Source organism: Oncorhynchus mykiss, chromosome 29 (genome assembly GCF_057628025.1).
Source record: "Oncorhynchus mykiss isolate SJ-2025 chromosome 29, ASM5762802v1, whole genome shotgun sequence".
In the NCBI taxonomy this organism is placed as follows: domain Eukaryota; kingdom Metazoa; phylum Chordata; class Actinopteri; order Salmoniformes; family Salmonidae; genus Oncorhynchus; species Oncorhynchus mykiss.
The window spans coordinates 17,614,041-17,630,000 of record NC_143050.1 but is presented as its reverse complement, the minus strand read 5'-3'; the positions used below and the strand labels follow the sequence as shown (position 1 = coordinate 17,630,000).

Sequence of the window (15,960 nt, the reverse complement as noted above, 5' to 3'; positions counted from 1 at the left end):
CCCAGGAAAATATTTTTTTGGGGGGTAAAACCAGACAAATACATGTTAAGTGAATATGCCACAGAACTATAAGGCTCACCCGGCTTAATAGCAATATGTAGCAATGATATCACATTTTCTACTGGTCAAATAGATTTTTTCTAGATGGCTTCCTTGACATTCCGAATACAAAGTCATTACTCCAGCAACATTTTTTAAAACCTTCTTATGTTGAGGAAAAACTGATGTCGATGTTAGCTAAATAGGACAATTATGGTGTCGTTAAACCCACAGTGGAGTCTAAACGCGTCTGCATGCGTCCCATCTGATGACAACATTTTGACGTTTTTGTTTGTTTTGGTCTTCGGCAAGGTGTTTTTTTTTTTGAGGCAAGCCGAAGTCAGTAGCCGAAGTCTACGCCCCGTTGCCGGTGATTGGTCAACAGTAGGGATTCTTCAATAAGTTCTTCAATAAAGTGTTATTATTCAACGAGAAATATTTTTAACATTTTACCCCCTTTTTCTCCCCAATTTTGATCTTGTCTCATCACTGCAGCTCCCCAAGAGGCTCAGAAGGCGAAGGTCGAGTTCATGCATCCTCCGAAACATGACCCACCAAGCCGCGCTTCTTAATTATTACCTGCCTGCTTAACCTGGAAGCTAGCCGCACCAATGTGTCGGAGGAAACACTGTTTACCTGATAAACAAGGTAAGCTTGCAGGCGCCCGGCCTGCCACAATGAGTCGCTAGAGAGCGACGAGCCAAGTAAAGCCCTCCCCTAGGGTTTGGCCCCTGGGCCAATTGTGCGCTGCCCTATGGTACTACTGATCATGGACAGTTGTGCTAGCTACAACCAGGCCTGCCCTGAGAACAGTCTTGGTTTCCACTAATGAGATGCTGCTATAGTTACACTCGCAATGGCCGCCAGTCCACCCATTATACCATCATTGACAAATGAATTATATTGCATTCAGGAGTAGAGGAAAGGAGGCAATGTGCATCTAAAAAAACATTTTTATTTCTTTGCTATTACCATCATCCAAAATTCTATGACCATCACAGCCCTACTTGCAGCAACGACAGAGACAGTGTCAATGTGATTAAGTGACATCCCACATCAGCATTGGGCTAAATCACACGTATACACCCACTCTGTGCTGTGTTCCTGAGACCTTTTCAACACAATAATACGCTCTTCAACAGCAGGTATAAAAACGATTCACCAGCTAAAAGGCTATTACACTGCTGAAAGGAAACCTTTGAAGCACTCTGTCTAACAACACGTCCACACAACACACCTCCATCATAGTGGCAGGTTGTGGAAAACACACAGTGTGGAAAGGTCACACATTGACTAGTCCAACAGCTTTCTGCCAGCTCATGCCTGGCCTGGGGGCCCCTCTCTCTGTGACGACCTTCACATGTGGACAGAGACTGGCATGGGCAAGGCAGGCCTTGGAGCCTGACTCACTCACCATGTCTCTCCCTTCCAACTAGCTACTGTATATAAACAATATCATGGATTTCTTCTCCAATTCAGTTGTTATTACGCTTTCTTTTTATCTTCTCATATGCAGAAGACATCTTGTTCTATGCGTGCAATGAAAAAAGTAGACCATTTCAACTAGAGGGAACAGTCCATTTCCATGATTTCAATCCAACTTCCTGAAGATAGTTTGACAACTCTTTGTAGAGAGCATAACAGACCGTTTTCAGTGTTCTTAGAACATAATCAACGGAATAATTTACTGATCATCCTCCTTATCAAATGCAGTGAATGGGTATGAAAGTCAAGTCTTATACATCTTAACCAGCTTGCACACGTGACCCTGATTTATTCCGTTATTTATGTGCTTTGACCCTCCACACGCATCACATCCTGACTTCAGATGTGCCAGTGATTAGAGTGGGTGAGTCGTGTTCTTAGTGTGGGTGTGATTGTTAGAATTATATAAAAGGTGACGCGTTCACTGCATTGTGAAAAAAACTCACCAGATTTTTTCTAAGGCTGACCCCATTTAGTCGACAGGTCCATTGTTTGGTCGACAGAGATTTCTACCATGCCCAAACCCGGACACTCGCATGCGTGCGCCATCATGTGCAAATAGATTTTGTCCCCCCAAACCAAACGCGATCACAAGATGCAGGTTGAAATGGCAAAAACTCCAAACCAATTATATTAATTTGGGGACAGGTCGAAAAGGATTAAACATGTATGGCAATTTAGCTAGCTAGCTTGCAGTTGCTAGCTAATTTGTCCTATTTGCTAGCTTGCTCTTGCTAGCTAATTTGTCCTGGGATATAAACGTTGAGTTGTTATTTTACCTGAAATGCACAAGGTCCCCTACTCTGACAATTAAGCCACACATAAAACGGTCAACCGAATCATTTCTAGTCATCTCTCCCCCTTCCAGGCTTTTTCTTCTTTGGACTTTATATGGCAATTGGCATCTAACTTTCATAATAAGGTGTATTACCACAACCGACCAACTTTTAATCACCCACGTGGGTATAACCAATGAGGAGATGGCATGCGGGTATATGCTTCTATAAACCAATGAGTAGATGGGAGATGCAGGAATTGCACCGTGTTCAGCATCACAAATAAAACGGACTTCATTTTAGGGCTTGGCAACAAGCATTTTGCAACTCATGCGATGGAGCGGTGTGGTCAGCATGTAGTCAAGCAGTCGCAAGACACCTGTTGCACCTGATTCGCGCCTGTCTCGGAGGACTAATCCATTGCGGAGGCCACGGGGATGGCACAGTACATCACTTTAAGACACGTGATACTGAAATTGTACATAGCTATATTATGTAAAAAATAATGGTGCAACACTAATAAATCCAAAATTATTTTAGAACAAATGCGCTTTATCCCGCGTTGGATATGGTCACTGTATGCGGTTCTGAAACAATCTTCAGTGCGCCGTATAATTAATGCGCCTTTCCCTATGTTGCTATGTGCATAATAGCAACATTAACCATCATATTGGGATTGAGAACAATGCTGCGGAGGCAGTCCTTGCCTTAAAACCTATTCGGACGGGATTAGTTTTGCTGGGTGTGGTCGGGTAATGTAATTATGTGCCCAAGCACAAAACACCACATCTGTCATTTTAGTCCCGTCCGAATCTGCCATGTCAGTCATTTGTACTGTTTTTTTGGCGAACTCAAAGGTCCTCTGATAATACTAGACCTATGCGAATCGACATCCCTGTGTTTTGAGATAAATGTCTGAGTTTGACAGGTGTTTCTAACAGTTTGACCAAGAAAACGATAACGATTTCGATAAATTGAATGAAGTGCTGCGCATCATCAAAATATTTGAAGGGCCTACATGTATCAACTTTCACAGTGAATGTTTTTGTTCATACGTTTTGTGAGTATGAATTGAATATTGTCAAATTAATCAGTTAAAAATATTGCACCTATTTAATGTAACCATTTATGTTAATAGATCGCAAAGCAGCATACAACTGACCTAAATGTTGGGAAATAATAAGTTCACTTTCGCATCCACAGACTTAAAACGCATCTCAAGAGCAAGTGCACTGTTTAGCTCACATCTGAAGGCTGTGGGGCATTTAGGACGTCTAATGCGGTTCGCTAAAATATCCTAATGATTATGATCACACTTCCTCAATTCAAATATTATTTCGACACTATACCAAAGACGGTTTGGTATGGTTTAGAAATTTGGGAACCAAGCTCGAGTTATCAGTGTAGCCCTTTTATCGTTGTCTTCACACCTAGAGAATACAACTCCAGGTGTCCGTTATAACTGTCAATTTATTAGAAAAAAATGAAATAACTACAGGGAGCTGTTTGGAAAAAACGAATCCCATCCGAACCGTCCTCTGGAATAATGGAAATTCTGGTGTAATAATTACAACACCAACGTTGTCTAGTAATACTAGCCCCGTGCGAATAGGGCTTAGCCCAATTGTCTAAGAAAATTGAGGGGCGGGCAAACCCCAATTTAAATTAGGTATATAATAGCCTAACTGTTAAATGTGCCTTGCTTTATCAATCATGCATATATATCTAATGAAATAAGACAAAAGCTGCTTATGTTGCCATTTTGAGCGTTTGTTTACTAGCCTACTGATTCCGTGTACACCGAGTCTCATGCAATGGCAAAATGTCGGATAAACTATTTCACATATTTGTCATTTATTATGCTGTAATAATGGCTTTCCATTTTTTTCCCGTTACAACAGACTAGTACTACTATAATTTATTTTGTGTTGTTTACACTGTTCCAAACAGGCAGAAAAATAATAGCGTAATCTAACAGCACGTGATTATCACAGATATGCACGCAGCTCTCGCTCCTATTCCCTCCTTTTTTTATGATCTCCTTCTTATTGTTATTATTATTACGATCATCACTATAATAATAAGTAATGTCATTATCATTATTTACAATGTTCCCAATGGTCAGAAAAATGCAACTGTTTGGCACACATAATACTTACGCTCCATTTTCTTGATCTCCTAAATCAAATGTCTTCCACATATCTGACTTCCCCTTTCCCTCCCGAGAAACCATTAAACATTCGCCCGTTTCGAGTTTCTTTTTCACGCCCTCAGCATTCATTTTGCTGTCGACATTACTGTGTTTGGAGTTTGTTATAAGCAATTTATTGATGTGACTATGATCGCCTTTTGGTCGGGCCCTATTGGTCAGATGCGATGAAATGCGTCCATGTTTCACATAAAGAGAGCAAGGGTTGAGGGAACAGGGAATGTTTTTCCTAAATAAATTAGGGATTTCGGTAACATAGCTCTTTTGAGTCAGAAGCAAAAAATAAACTAAATGGCTGAAATGATGTAGCAGCTTCAGCACGGACAGCGCAATAAAAACACGTGCTGTGCTGTGGTGCCTTTTTGCTGCAGTAGAGAGGAGAGCGAGACAACGTGCGCCAGTCACAGAGGCACTAGTTTTTGAAGTGTGACCGTCGGGCTCGTTCTTGAGTCATGTGTGTGTCTTAATTATTTAATCAAACAGTGTGCTTAAAACAGACAAACTCAGTACATTGTCTCCCGAGTGGCGCAGCAGTCTAAGTAAGGCAATGTATCTCAGTGCTAGAAGCGTCACTACAGACCCTGGTTCGATCCCTGTATCACAACCAGCCGTGATCCGGAGTCCCATAGGGCAGCACACAATTGGCCCAGCTTCGTTCGGGTTAAAATAAGAATTTGTTCTTAACTGACTAGCCTAGTTAAATAAAGGTTAAATACAAAAATATGTAGTTGGTTTTATTCAAACACATAGGTGTGTCTGTCTATATATGGAAAAATAAGTTAAAACATTTCAACCATTTTCTAAATGTTCTGTGCATGTGCTACGCAAAAACCTGGCAGTGAAATTCAAACTTCTACTCAATCCAACATATTAAATGTAACTTCACACTGCTTAGTATATACTATAATAAATACTTCATAGAATGGCTGATTTGCTCATATTTGCAAAGGCCTATCTGTGATTTGTCTAGAGGATTGGGAGGAAGGAATATAGATGCATAATGATCTGCTTGTTATAGTGTCAGTAAGGGGAAAACACTGCATAATGATCTGCTTGTTATTGTGTCAGTAAGGGGAAAACACTGCATAATGATCTGCTTGTTATTGTGTCAGTAAGGGGAAAACACTGCATAATGATCTGCTTGTTATTGTGTCAGTAAGGGGAAAACACTGCATAATGATCTGCTTGTTATTGTGTCAGTAAGGGGAAAACACTGCATAATGATCTGCTTGTTATTGTGTCAGTAAGGGGAAAACACTGCATAATGATCTGCTTGTTATTGTGTCAGTAAGGGGAAAACACTGCATAATGATCTGCTTGTTATTGTGTCGGTAAGGGGAAAACACTGCATAATGATCTGCTTGTTATTGTGTCAGTAAGGGGAAAACACTGCATAATGATCTGCTTGTTATTGTGTCAGTAAGGGGAAAACACTGCATAATGATCTGCTTGTTATTGTGTCAGTAAGGGGAAAACACTGCATAATGATCTGCTTGTTATTGTGTCAGTAAGGGGGAAACACTTCATAATGATCTGCTTGTTATTGTGTCAGTAAGGGGAAAACACTGCATAATGATCTGCTTGTTATTGTGTCAGTAAGGGGAAAACACTGCATAATGATCTGCTTGTCATTGTGTCAGTAAGGGGGAAAACACTGCATAATGATCTGCTTGTTATTGTGTCAGTAAGGGGAAACACTGCATAATGATCTGCTTGTTATTGTGTCAGTAAGGGGAAACACTTCATAATGATCTGCTTGTTATTGTGTCAGTAAGGGGAAACACTTCATAATGATCTGCTTGTTATTGCGTCAGTAAGGGGAAACACTTCATAATGATCTGCTTGTCACTGTGTCAGTAAGGGGAACACACTTCATAATGATCTGCTTGTTATTGTGTCAGTAAGGGGAAAACACTGCATAATGATCTGCTTGTTATTGTGTCAGTAAGGGGAAAACACTGCTTAATGATCTGCTTGTTATTGTGTCGGTAAGGGGAAAACACTGCATAATGATCTGCTTGTTATTGTGTCAGTAAGGGGAAAACACTGCATAATGATCTGCTTGTTATTGTGTCAGTAAGGGGAAAACACTGCATAATGATCTGCTTGTTATTGTGTCAGTAAGGGGAAAACACTACATAATGATCTGCTTGTTATTGTGTCAGTAAGGGGAAAACACTGCATAATGATCTGCTTGTTATTGTGTCAGTAAGGGGAAAACACTGCTTAATGATCTGCTTGTTATTGTGTCGGTAAGGGGAAAACACTGCATAATGATCTGCTTGTTATTGTGTCAGTAAGGGGAAAACACTGCATAATGATCTGCTTGTTATTGCGTCAGTAAGGGGAACACACTGCATAATGATCTGCTTGTTATTGTGTCAGTAAGGGGAAAACACTGCATAATGATCTGCTTGTTATTGTGTCAGTAAGGGGAAAACACTGCATAATGATCTGCTTGTTATTGTGTCAGTAAGGGGAAAACACTGCATAATGATCTGCTTGTTATTGTGTCAGTAAGGGGAAAACACTACATAATGATCTGCTTGTTATTGTGTCAGTAAGGGGAAAACACTGCATAATGATCTGCTTGTTATTGTGTCAGTAAGGGGAAAACACTGCATAATGATCTGCTTGTTATTGTGTCAGTAAGGGGAAAACACTGCATAATGATCTGCTTGTTATTGTGTCAGTAAGGGGAAAACACTGCATAATGATCTGCTTGTTATTGTGTCAGTAAGGGGGGAAAACACTGCATAATGATCTGCTTGTCGTGTCAGTAAGGGGAAACACTGCATAATGATCTGCTTGTTATAGTGTCAGTAAGGGGAAAGCACTGCATAATGATCTGCTTGTTATTGTGTCAGTAAGGGGAAAACACTGCATAATGATCTGCTTGTTATTGTGTCAGTAAGGGGAAAACACTGCATAATGATCTGCTTGTTATTGTGTCAGTAAGGGGAACACACTGCATAATGATCTGCTTGTTATTGTGTCAGTAAGGGGAACACACTGCATAATGATCTGCTTGTTATTGTGTCAGTAAGGGGAAAGCACTGCATAATGATCTGCTTGTTATTGTGTCAGTAAGGGGAACACACTGCATAATGATCTGCTTGTTATTGTGTCAGTAAGGGGAACACACTTCATAATGATCTGCTTGTTATTGTGTCAGTAAGGGGAAAACACTGCATAATGATCTGCTTGTTATTGTGTCAGTAAGGGGGGGAAACACTGCATAATGATCTGCTTGTTATTGTGTCAGTAAGGGGGGGAAACACTGCATAATGATCTGCTTGTTATTGTGTCAGTAAGTGGAAAACACTGCATAATGATCTGCTTGTTATTGTGTCAGTAAGGGGAAACACTGCATAATGATCTGCTTGTTATTGTGTCAGTAAGGGGAAAACACTGCATAATGATCTGCTTGTTATTGTGTCAGTAAGTGGAAAACACTGCATAATGATCTGCTTGTTATTGTGTCAGTAAGGGGAAACACTGCATAATGATCTGCTTGTTATTGTGTCAGTAAGTGGAAAACACTGCATAATGATCTGCTTGTTATTGTGTCAGTAAGGGGAAACACTGCATAATGATCTGCTTGTTATTGTGTCAGTAAGGGGAAAACACTGCATAATGATCTGCTTGTTATTGTGTCAGTAAGGGGAAAACACTGCATAATGATCTGCTTGTTATTGTGTCAGTAAGGGGAAAACACTGCATAATGATCTGCTTGTTATTGTGTCGGTAAGGGGAAAACACTGCATAATGATCTGCTTGTTATTGTGTCGGTAAGGGGGAAACACTGCATAATGATCTGCTTGTTATAGTGTCAGTAAGGGGAAAACACTGCATAATGATCTGCTTGTTATTGTGTCAGTAAGGGGGAAACACTGCATAATGATCTGCTTGTCATTGTGTCAGTAAGGGGAAAGCACTGCATAATGATCTGCTTGTTATTGTGTCAGTAAGGGGAACACACTGCATAATGATCTGCTTGTTATTGTGTCAGTAAGGGGAAAACACTGCATAATGATCTGCTTGTTATTGTGTCAGTAAGGGGGGAAACACTGCATAATGATCTGCTTGTTATTGTGTCAGTAAGGGGAACACACTGCATAATGATCTGCTTGTTATTGTGTCAGTAAGGGGAAAGCACTGCATAATGATCTGCTTGTTATTGTGTCAGTAAGGGGAACACACTGCATAATGATCTGCTTGTTATTGTGTCAGTAAGGGGAAAACACTGCATAATGATCTGCTTGTTATTGTGTCAGTAAGGGGGGAAACACTGCATAATGATCTGCTTGTTATTGTGTCAGTAAGGGGAACACACTGCATAATGATCTGCTTGTTATTGTGTCAGTAAGGGGAACACACTGCATAATGATCTGCTTGTTATTGTGTCAGTAAGTGGAAAACACTGCATAATGATCTGCTTGTTATTGTGTCAGTAAGGGGAAACACTGCATAATGATCTGCTTGTTATTGTGTCAGTAAGGGGAAAACACTGCATAATGATCTGCTTGTTATTGTGTCAGTAAGGGGAAAACACTGCATAATGATCTGCTTGTTATTGTGTCGGTAAGGGGAAAACACTGCATAATGATCTGCTTGTTATTGTGTCAGTAAGGGGAAAACACTGCATAATGATCTGCTTGTTATTGTGTCAGTAAGGGGAACACACTTCATAATGATCTGCTTGTTATTGTGTCAGTAAGGGGAAAACACTGCATAATGATCTGCTTGTTATTGTGTCAGTAAGGGGGGGAAACACTGCATAATGATCTGCTTGTTATTGTGTCAGTAAGGGGGGGAAACACTGCATAATGATCTGCTTGTTATTGTGTCAGTAAGGGGAAAACACTGCATAATGATCTGCTTGTTATTGTGTCAGTAAGGGGGGAAAACACTTCATAATGATCTGCTTGTCATTGTGTCAGTAAGGGGGGGAAACACTGCATAATGATCTGCTTGTTATTGTGTCAGTAAGGGGAAAACACTGCATAATGATCTGCTTGTTATTGTGTCAGTAAGGGGGGAAAACACTTCATAATGATCTGCTTGTTATTGTGTCAGTAAGGGGAAAACACTGCATAATGATCTGCTTGTTATTGTGTCAGTAAGGGGAAAACACTGCATAATGATCTGCTTGTTATTGTGTCAGTAAGGGGAAAACACTGCATAATGATCTGCTTGTTATTGTGTCAGTAAGGGGAAAACACTGCATAATGATCTGCTTGTTATTGTGTCAGTAAGGGGAAAACACTGCATAATGATCTGCTTGTTATTGTGTCAGTAAGGGGAAAGCACTGCATAATGATCTGCTTGTTATTGTGTCAGTAAGGGGGGGGAAACACTGCATAATGATCTGCTTGTTATTGTGTCAGTAAGGGGAAAACACTGCATAATGATCTGCTTGTTATTGTGTCAGTAAGGGGAAAACACTGCATAATGATCTGCTTGTTATTGTGTCGGTAAGGGGGAAACACTGCATAATGATCTGCTTGTTATTGTGTCAGTAAGGGGAAAACACTTCATAATGATCTGCTTGTTATTGTGTCAGTAAGGGGAAAACACTGCATAATGATCTGCTTGTTATTGTGTCGGTAAGGGGGAAACACTGCATAATGATCTGCTTGTTATTGTGTCAGTAAGGGGAAAACACTGCATAATGATCTGCTTGTTATAGTGTCAGTAAGGGGAAAACACTGCATAATGATCTGCTTGTTATTGTGTCAGTAAGGGGGAAACACTGCATAATGATCTGCTTGTCATTGTGTCAGTAAGGGGAAAGCACTGCATAATGATCTGCTTGTTATTGTGTCAGTAAGGGGAAAACACTGCATAATGATCTGCTTGTTATTGTGTCAGTAAGGGGAAAACACTGCATAATGATCTGCTTGTTATTGTGTCAGTAAGGGGAAAACACTGCATAATGATCTGCTTGTTATTGTGTCAGTAAGGGGGAAACACTGCATAATGATCTGCTTGTCATTGTGTCAGTAAGGGGAAAGCACTGCATAATGATCTGCTTGTTATTGTGTCAGTAAGGGGAAAACACTGCATAATGATCTGCTTGTTATTGTGTCAGTAAGGGGAAAACACTGCATAATGATCTGCTTGTTATTGTGTCAGTAAGGGGAAAACACTGCATAATGATCTGCTTGTTATAGTGTCAGTAAGGGGAAAACACTGCATAATGATCTGCTTGTTATTGTGTCAGTAAGGGGAAAACACTGCATAATGATCTGCTTGTTATTGTGTCGGTAAGGGGAAAACACTGCATAATGATCTGCTTGTTATTGTGTCAGTAAGGGGAAAACACTGCATAATGATCTGCTTGTTATTGTGTCAGTAAGGGGAAAACACTGCATAATGATCTGCTTGTTATTGTGTCAGTAAGGGGAAAACACTGCATAATGATCTGCTTGTTATTGTGTCAGTAAGGGGAAAACACTGCATAATGATCTGCTTGTTATTGTGTCAGTAAGGGGAAAACACTGCATAATGATCTGCTTGTTATAGTGTCAGTAAGGGGAAAACACTGCATAATGATCTGCTTGTTATTGTGTCAGTAAGGGGAAAACACTGCATAATGATCTGCTTGTTATTGTGTCGGTAAGGGGAAAACACTGCATAATGATCTGCTTGTTATTGTGTCAGTAAGGGGAAAACACTGCATAATGATCTGCTTGTTATTGTGTCAGTAAGGGGAAAACACTGCATAATGATCTGCTTGTTATTGTGTCAGTAAGGGGAAAACACTGCCTGAAACCTTCTACTCTTCAGTTAACAGACACACACTCTCCCTCCCTTACTCTCTGTCTTCCTCTCATGAACACACACACTACTCTCTCGCTCCTAAACACATATACACACACACACTGCCCCAACTTTTAAAACATTAGGCACCAAACAGAATTTAAGGAGCACAAGAAAGACATTTGATTTGTGGTATAGTATAATCTTACTCTAGGCCTATATGAATCCTATCTTTGACGCACATCTCAAGAGTAGCAGACCCTTTTCCTTTCTTCCTGTGCCAATCAAATTAGCCTAAACCTACTGTCTAATTACCAGGTTGTTAGCTAGGTAGGTTTCATTACTGAACAACATTGTTTATCAAACCAATAATTAGCGTCCCGGGATTTAGTTTAAAACGGCCCGCAACATGGTTTGTGAAATCCTTTAAAATGGTTATAACAGGCGATGAAATGATACAACGTATCATCATTGCTCGCTCTGCGTGCTGCTCCAATGTAACAAATGTACAACTAACAACAGAAGACTCATCAGGGTCTGCATCCCCATCATGGCTAAATTATATATTTTTTAACTGACTGAGGAATAGATGCTCATGAAGAGTAGAAGGAGAGAAGCGGGTGAATGAGGGCTGGTAGTTATGTTATAGCTGGTAGGGGGTTATGCTGGCTGATTACAGCTGCTACACGTGATGTGAGCTTGGAAGTGAATATGATTGGACCTGTGCATACCAGAGACTAGTGGCTGTCGCTTCAATTCAACTGAATTCATAAACATTTTATAACAGGAGTCAGCAGGTTCTTTAGATCGCTAGGGCTGAAAAATGTAGTAGAATCATATGAAATGGTACTACTTCCTTCTAAAATGTTGATATCATGACATTTTGGTACTGTGATATTACAGTGGTACAGGTATACCATGCAATACTACAGTAAATGGAAAATGACTTGTGATTTAGAGTTGCATAAAAATATCATACACTAGAGATTAGATTGTTGGAGATAGATAAGCATGTTTGGTGCTGCACAGGAACTACTTTATGTTACCGGCAATGGGTTTTAGAAAACTATTTTCTACAGAAAACCTAATTGAAACAATCCCAGGGCCCTTTGTGTAATTTCTTGTTGTGTTGTAGATATTTTTAGATTTGGGTAAAGGCCAGATCAGACCCTTGGCCTTTGTCTGGAAGATTCTCAGACAACATACAGACTATCTAGCTTTTCAATCAATCACTGGACCTCTGAAGGCACATGAAAATCACCCTGGCATATTTCATTAGGGCTTTTATGAGGTTCATCAATCTGAACATCCTCTGAAGCAACACCATCTCTCGGTCTCTCTCCTGTACCTCTTCCTCCCATCCATTACTGCTCACCTGAAGGACCACTGAGCTGTGTGTGTTGCTTGTGAAGAAGCGAGTGTTTCCTGTTTTGGAAGCCTGTAGGTGGGCAGAGATGCCCATGTCACCACACCCCAGCGACACTTTCATGTGAGGGTCGTCGTCCTCCACGAGGGATCTTCCGGGGAGGCAGAGGGGAAGAGAGAGGGAAAGAGATGTTTAGCTCACAATCATGCAGTACAAGCACACATTTATAATAAAATCAACTTATTGAGTGTGTTTTGCAAGCACAGTGCATTCGGAAAGTATTCAGACCCATGTACTTTTCCCACATTTTGTTACGTTACAGCCTTATTCTAAAATGGATTAAATATTATTTTGTTCTCATCTACACACAATACCTTATCAGGACAAAGCAACAACAGGTTCCTTATTTACATAAGTATTCAGACCCTTTGCTATGAGACTTGAAATTGAGCTCAGGTGCACCCTGTTTCCATTGATCATCCTTGAGATGTTTCTACAACTTGATTGGAGTCCACCTGTGGTAAATTCAATTGATTGGACATTATTTGGAAAGGCACACACCCGTCATATATAAGGTCCTACAGTTGACAGTGCATTCCAGAGCAAAAACCAGGCCATGAGGTCGAAGGAATTATCCACAGAGCTCACAGACAAGATTGTGTTGAGGCACAGATCTGGGGAAGAGTAGCAAAACATTTCTGCAGCATTGAAGGTCCCCAAGAACACAGTGGCCTCCATCATTCTTAAATGGAAGAAGTTTGGAACCACCAAGACTCTTCCTAGAGCTGGCTGCCTGGCCAAACTAAGCACTAGGGAGGTGACCAAGAAGGGAGGTGACCAAGAACCCGATGGTCACTCTGACAGAGCTCCAGAGTTCCTCTGTGGAGATGGGAAAAACTTCCTAAAGGACAACCATCTCTGCCGCACTCCACCAACAGTAAAAGGCACATGGCAAACTCCAAGCGGGCTGTCAAAAGGCACCCAAAGACTCTCAGACCATGAATAACAAGATTCTCTGGTCTGAGGAAACCAAGATTAAACTCTTTGGCCTGAATGCCAAGCGTCACGTCTGGAGGAAACTGAGCACCATTCCTACGGTGAAGCATGGTGGTGGCAGCATCATGCTGTGGGGATGTTTTTCAGCGGCAGGGACTGGGAGACTAGTCAGGATCGAGGGAAATATGAACAGAGCAAAGTACAGAGAAATCCTTGATGAAAGCCTGCTCCAGAATGCTCAGGGCCTCAGACTGGGGTGAAGGTTCACCTTCCAACAGCACAACGACCCTAAGCACATAGCCAAGACAACACAGGAGTGGCTTCGGGACAAGTCTCTGATTGTCCTTGAGTGGCCCAGCAAGAGCCCGGACTTGAACCCGATCTAACATCTCTGGAGAGACCTGAAAATAGCTGTGCAGGGACGCTCCCCGTCCAACCTGACAACCTAATCGCTACCAAAGGTGCTTCAACAAAGTACTGAGTAAAGGGTCTGAATGCTTCTGTAAATGTTTTTAATACATTTACTAATTTAAAAAAAATGTTTTTTTGCTTTGTCATTATGGGAAATTGTGTGTAGATTGATGAGGAAAATTACAATTTTATCATTTTTATAATAAGGCTATAACAAAATGTGGAAAAAGTCAAGGGGTCTGAATACTTTCCGAATGCACTGTACAGCAGAGGCTAAGGAAGGGGGTTTGAGGAAAAGGATAATGAATACACAGAATTAACAAGTGAAGAGGTCCTATTTCCCCTATATGCATATAGCAGTGGTGAACCACGTCTGCTAAATCGTGGCCACCACAGCAAAAAATTATTATTATTTTTTTTGTATCATTTGGGATGGAGGGAGAAATAATTTTTGGGATGTTAAAACATTGTCAGTGTAAACTTAAAAGACTAAAACCAGATATAAACTATGCATAAAAGATAACGGAGATATATATTTAAAAATAAGATAATATTTTAGAACTAACAACCAACAAAATAAAACACCAGTTGGTTGTAATTAACGATCAGGTAGAACAGAAAAACAGAAGGCTCCAGAGCTCGTAGGGTCAGAGTTGAATACCCCTGCGCTATCCTATCATCATCCTCACATTTCAAACCACAGCAAACCTCAACCTTCTGTCCATCAGAAACTGCAATTACCATCCCATTGTTTCTGATGTCAGATGGTCTGGCCATGCTCTCATTGAGATTGTGAGAGAATGACACGACTTGCTTTGGTTGGTGCCCCTGAGCCAATCATAATGGTGTGCTCAACTCCTCCGCCACATTCCGCTCCATCAATAGGAGCGCTCCACTCCGAACTCGATGAAGCAATACTAGTGCTCTATGCAACACACCGACGCAACATCTTTTTAACTACATAAACTTTAATTAGGCCTATAATTACTGGGGACTGACCAGTGTTTCCACTGATTAGTAGGGCACAGCACCTAAACCATGAGGGTCATTAACTTGAGGACATGCATGAGGAGAGGGAGCTCACTTTGGGAAGTCGTTCTCTCAGACAAGGAAAAGTAGCACCATGCACTCTTATGAGATGCATCATGGCCAACATGTCTCCACACTCCTAATCACAATGGAGCATGCAACTGCCGTGGGAATTCCTTAAACAGAACAGATTTAATGCTGCTTTAATGCTGTAACAATTCAGTCAGACACATTCAGGCTCACTTGGGAAGAAAGCCCAGACAGTTACTTTTATTAGAAATGGGGCAGTTGTTTGTGTGGACGGAAGACATTCTTTCCCCTCCTTCTCATAAAATCATTTTGCATTAAATAATGATTCAATGGTTTCTACTTCAAAGATAGGCAGTGCTGAAATAATCAGACCGGGAGGGGCTGGGAAGAATAATCAGACAGAGGGGCTGTGAAGAACAATCAGACAGAGGGTCTGTGAAGGACAATCAGACAGAGAGGGGCTGTGAAGAACAATCAGACAGAGAGGGGCTGTGAAGAATAATCAAACAGAGAGAGGCTGGGAAGAATAATCAGACAGAGAGGGTCTGGGAAGAATAATCAGACAGAGAGGGGCTGTGAAGAATAATCAGACAGAGAGGGGCTGTGAAGAATAATCAGACAGAGGGGCTGTGAAGAATAATCAGACAGAGAGGGGCTGGGAAGAATAATCAGACAGAGAGAGGCTGGGAAGAATAATCAGACCGAGAGGCTGGGAAGAATAATCAGACCGAGAGGGGCTGGGAAGAATAATCAAACAGAGAGAGGCTGGGAAGAATAATCAAACAGAGAGAGGCTGGGAAGAATAATCAGACCGAGAGGCTGGGAAGAATAATCAGACAGAGAGGGGCTGGGAA

General features: G+C 41.0%; 1 protein-coding gene across 7 annotated transcripts in view; it reads right to left on the bottom strand.

Annotated features, from left to right (window-relative positions):
- Positions 1-15,960, bottom strand: part of klhl13 (kelch-like family member 13) — a 77,823-nt gene that overhangs the window by 25,280 nt on the left and 36,583 nt on the right. For all 7 annotated transcript variants that reach the window (XM_021591283.3, XM_021591284.3, XM_021591285.3 and 4 more), the window contains one exon: positions 12,650-12,791. In XM_021591283.3, coding sequence (XP_021446958.1) covers positions 12,650-12,791 — 142 coding nt within the window. The remainder of the gene's footprint in view (positions 1-12,649; positions 12,792-15,960) is intronic.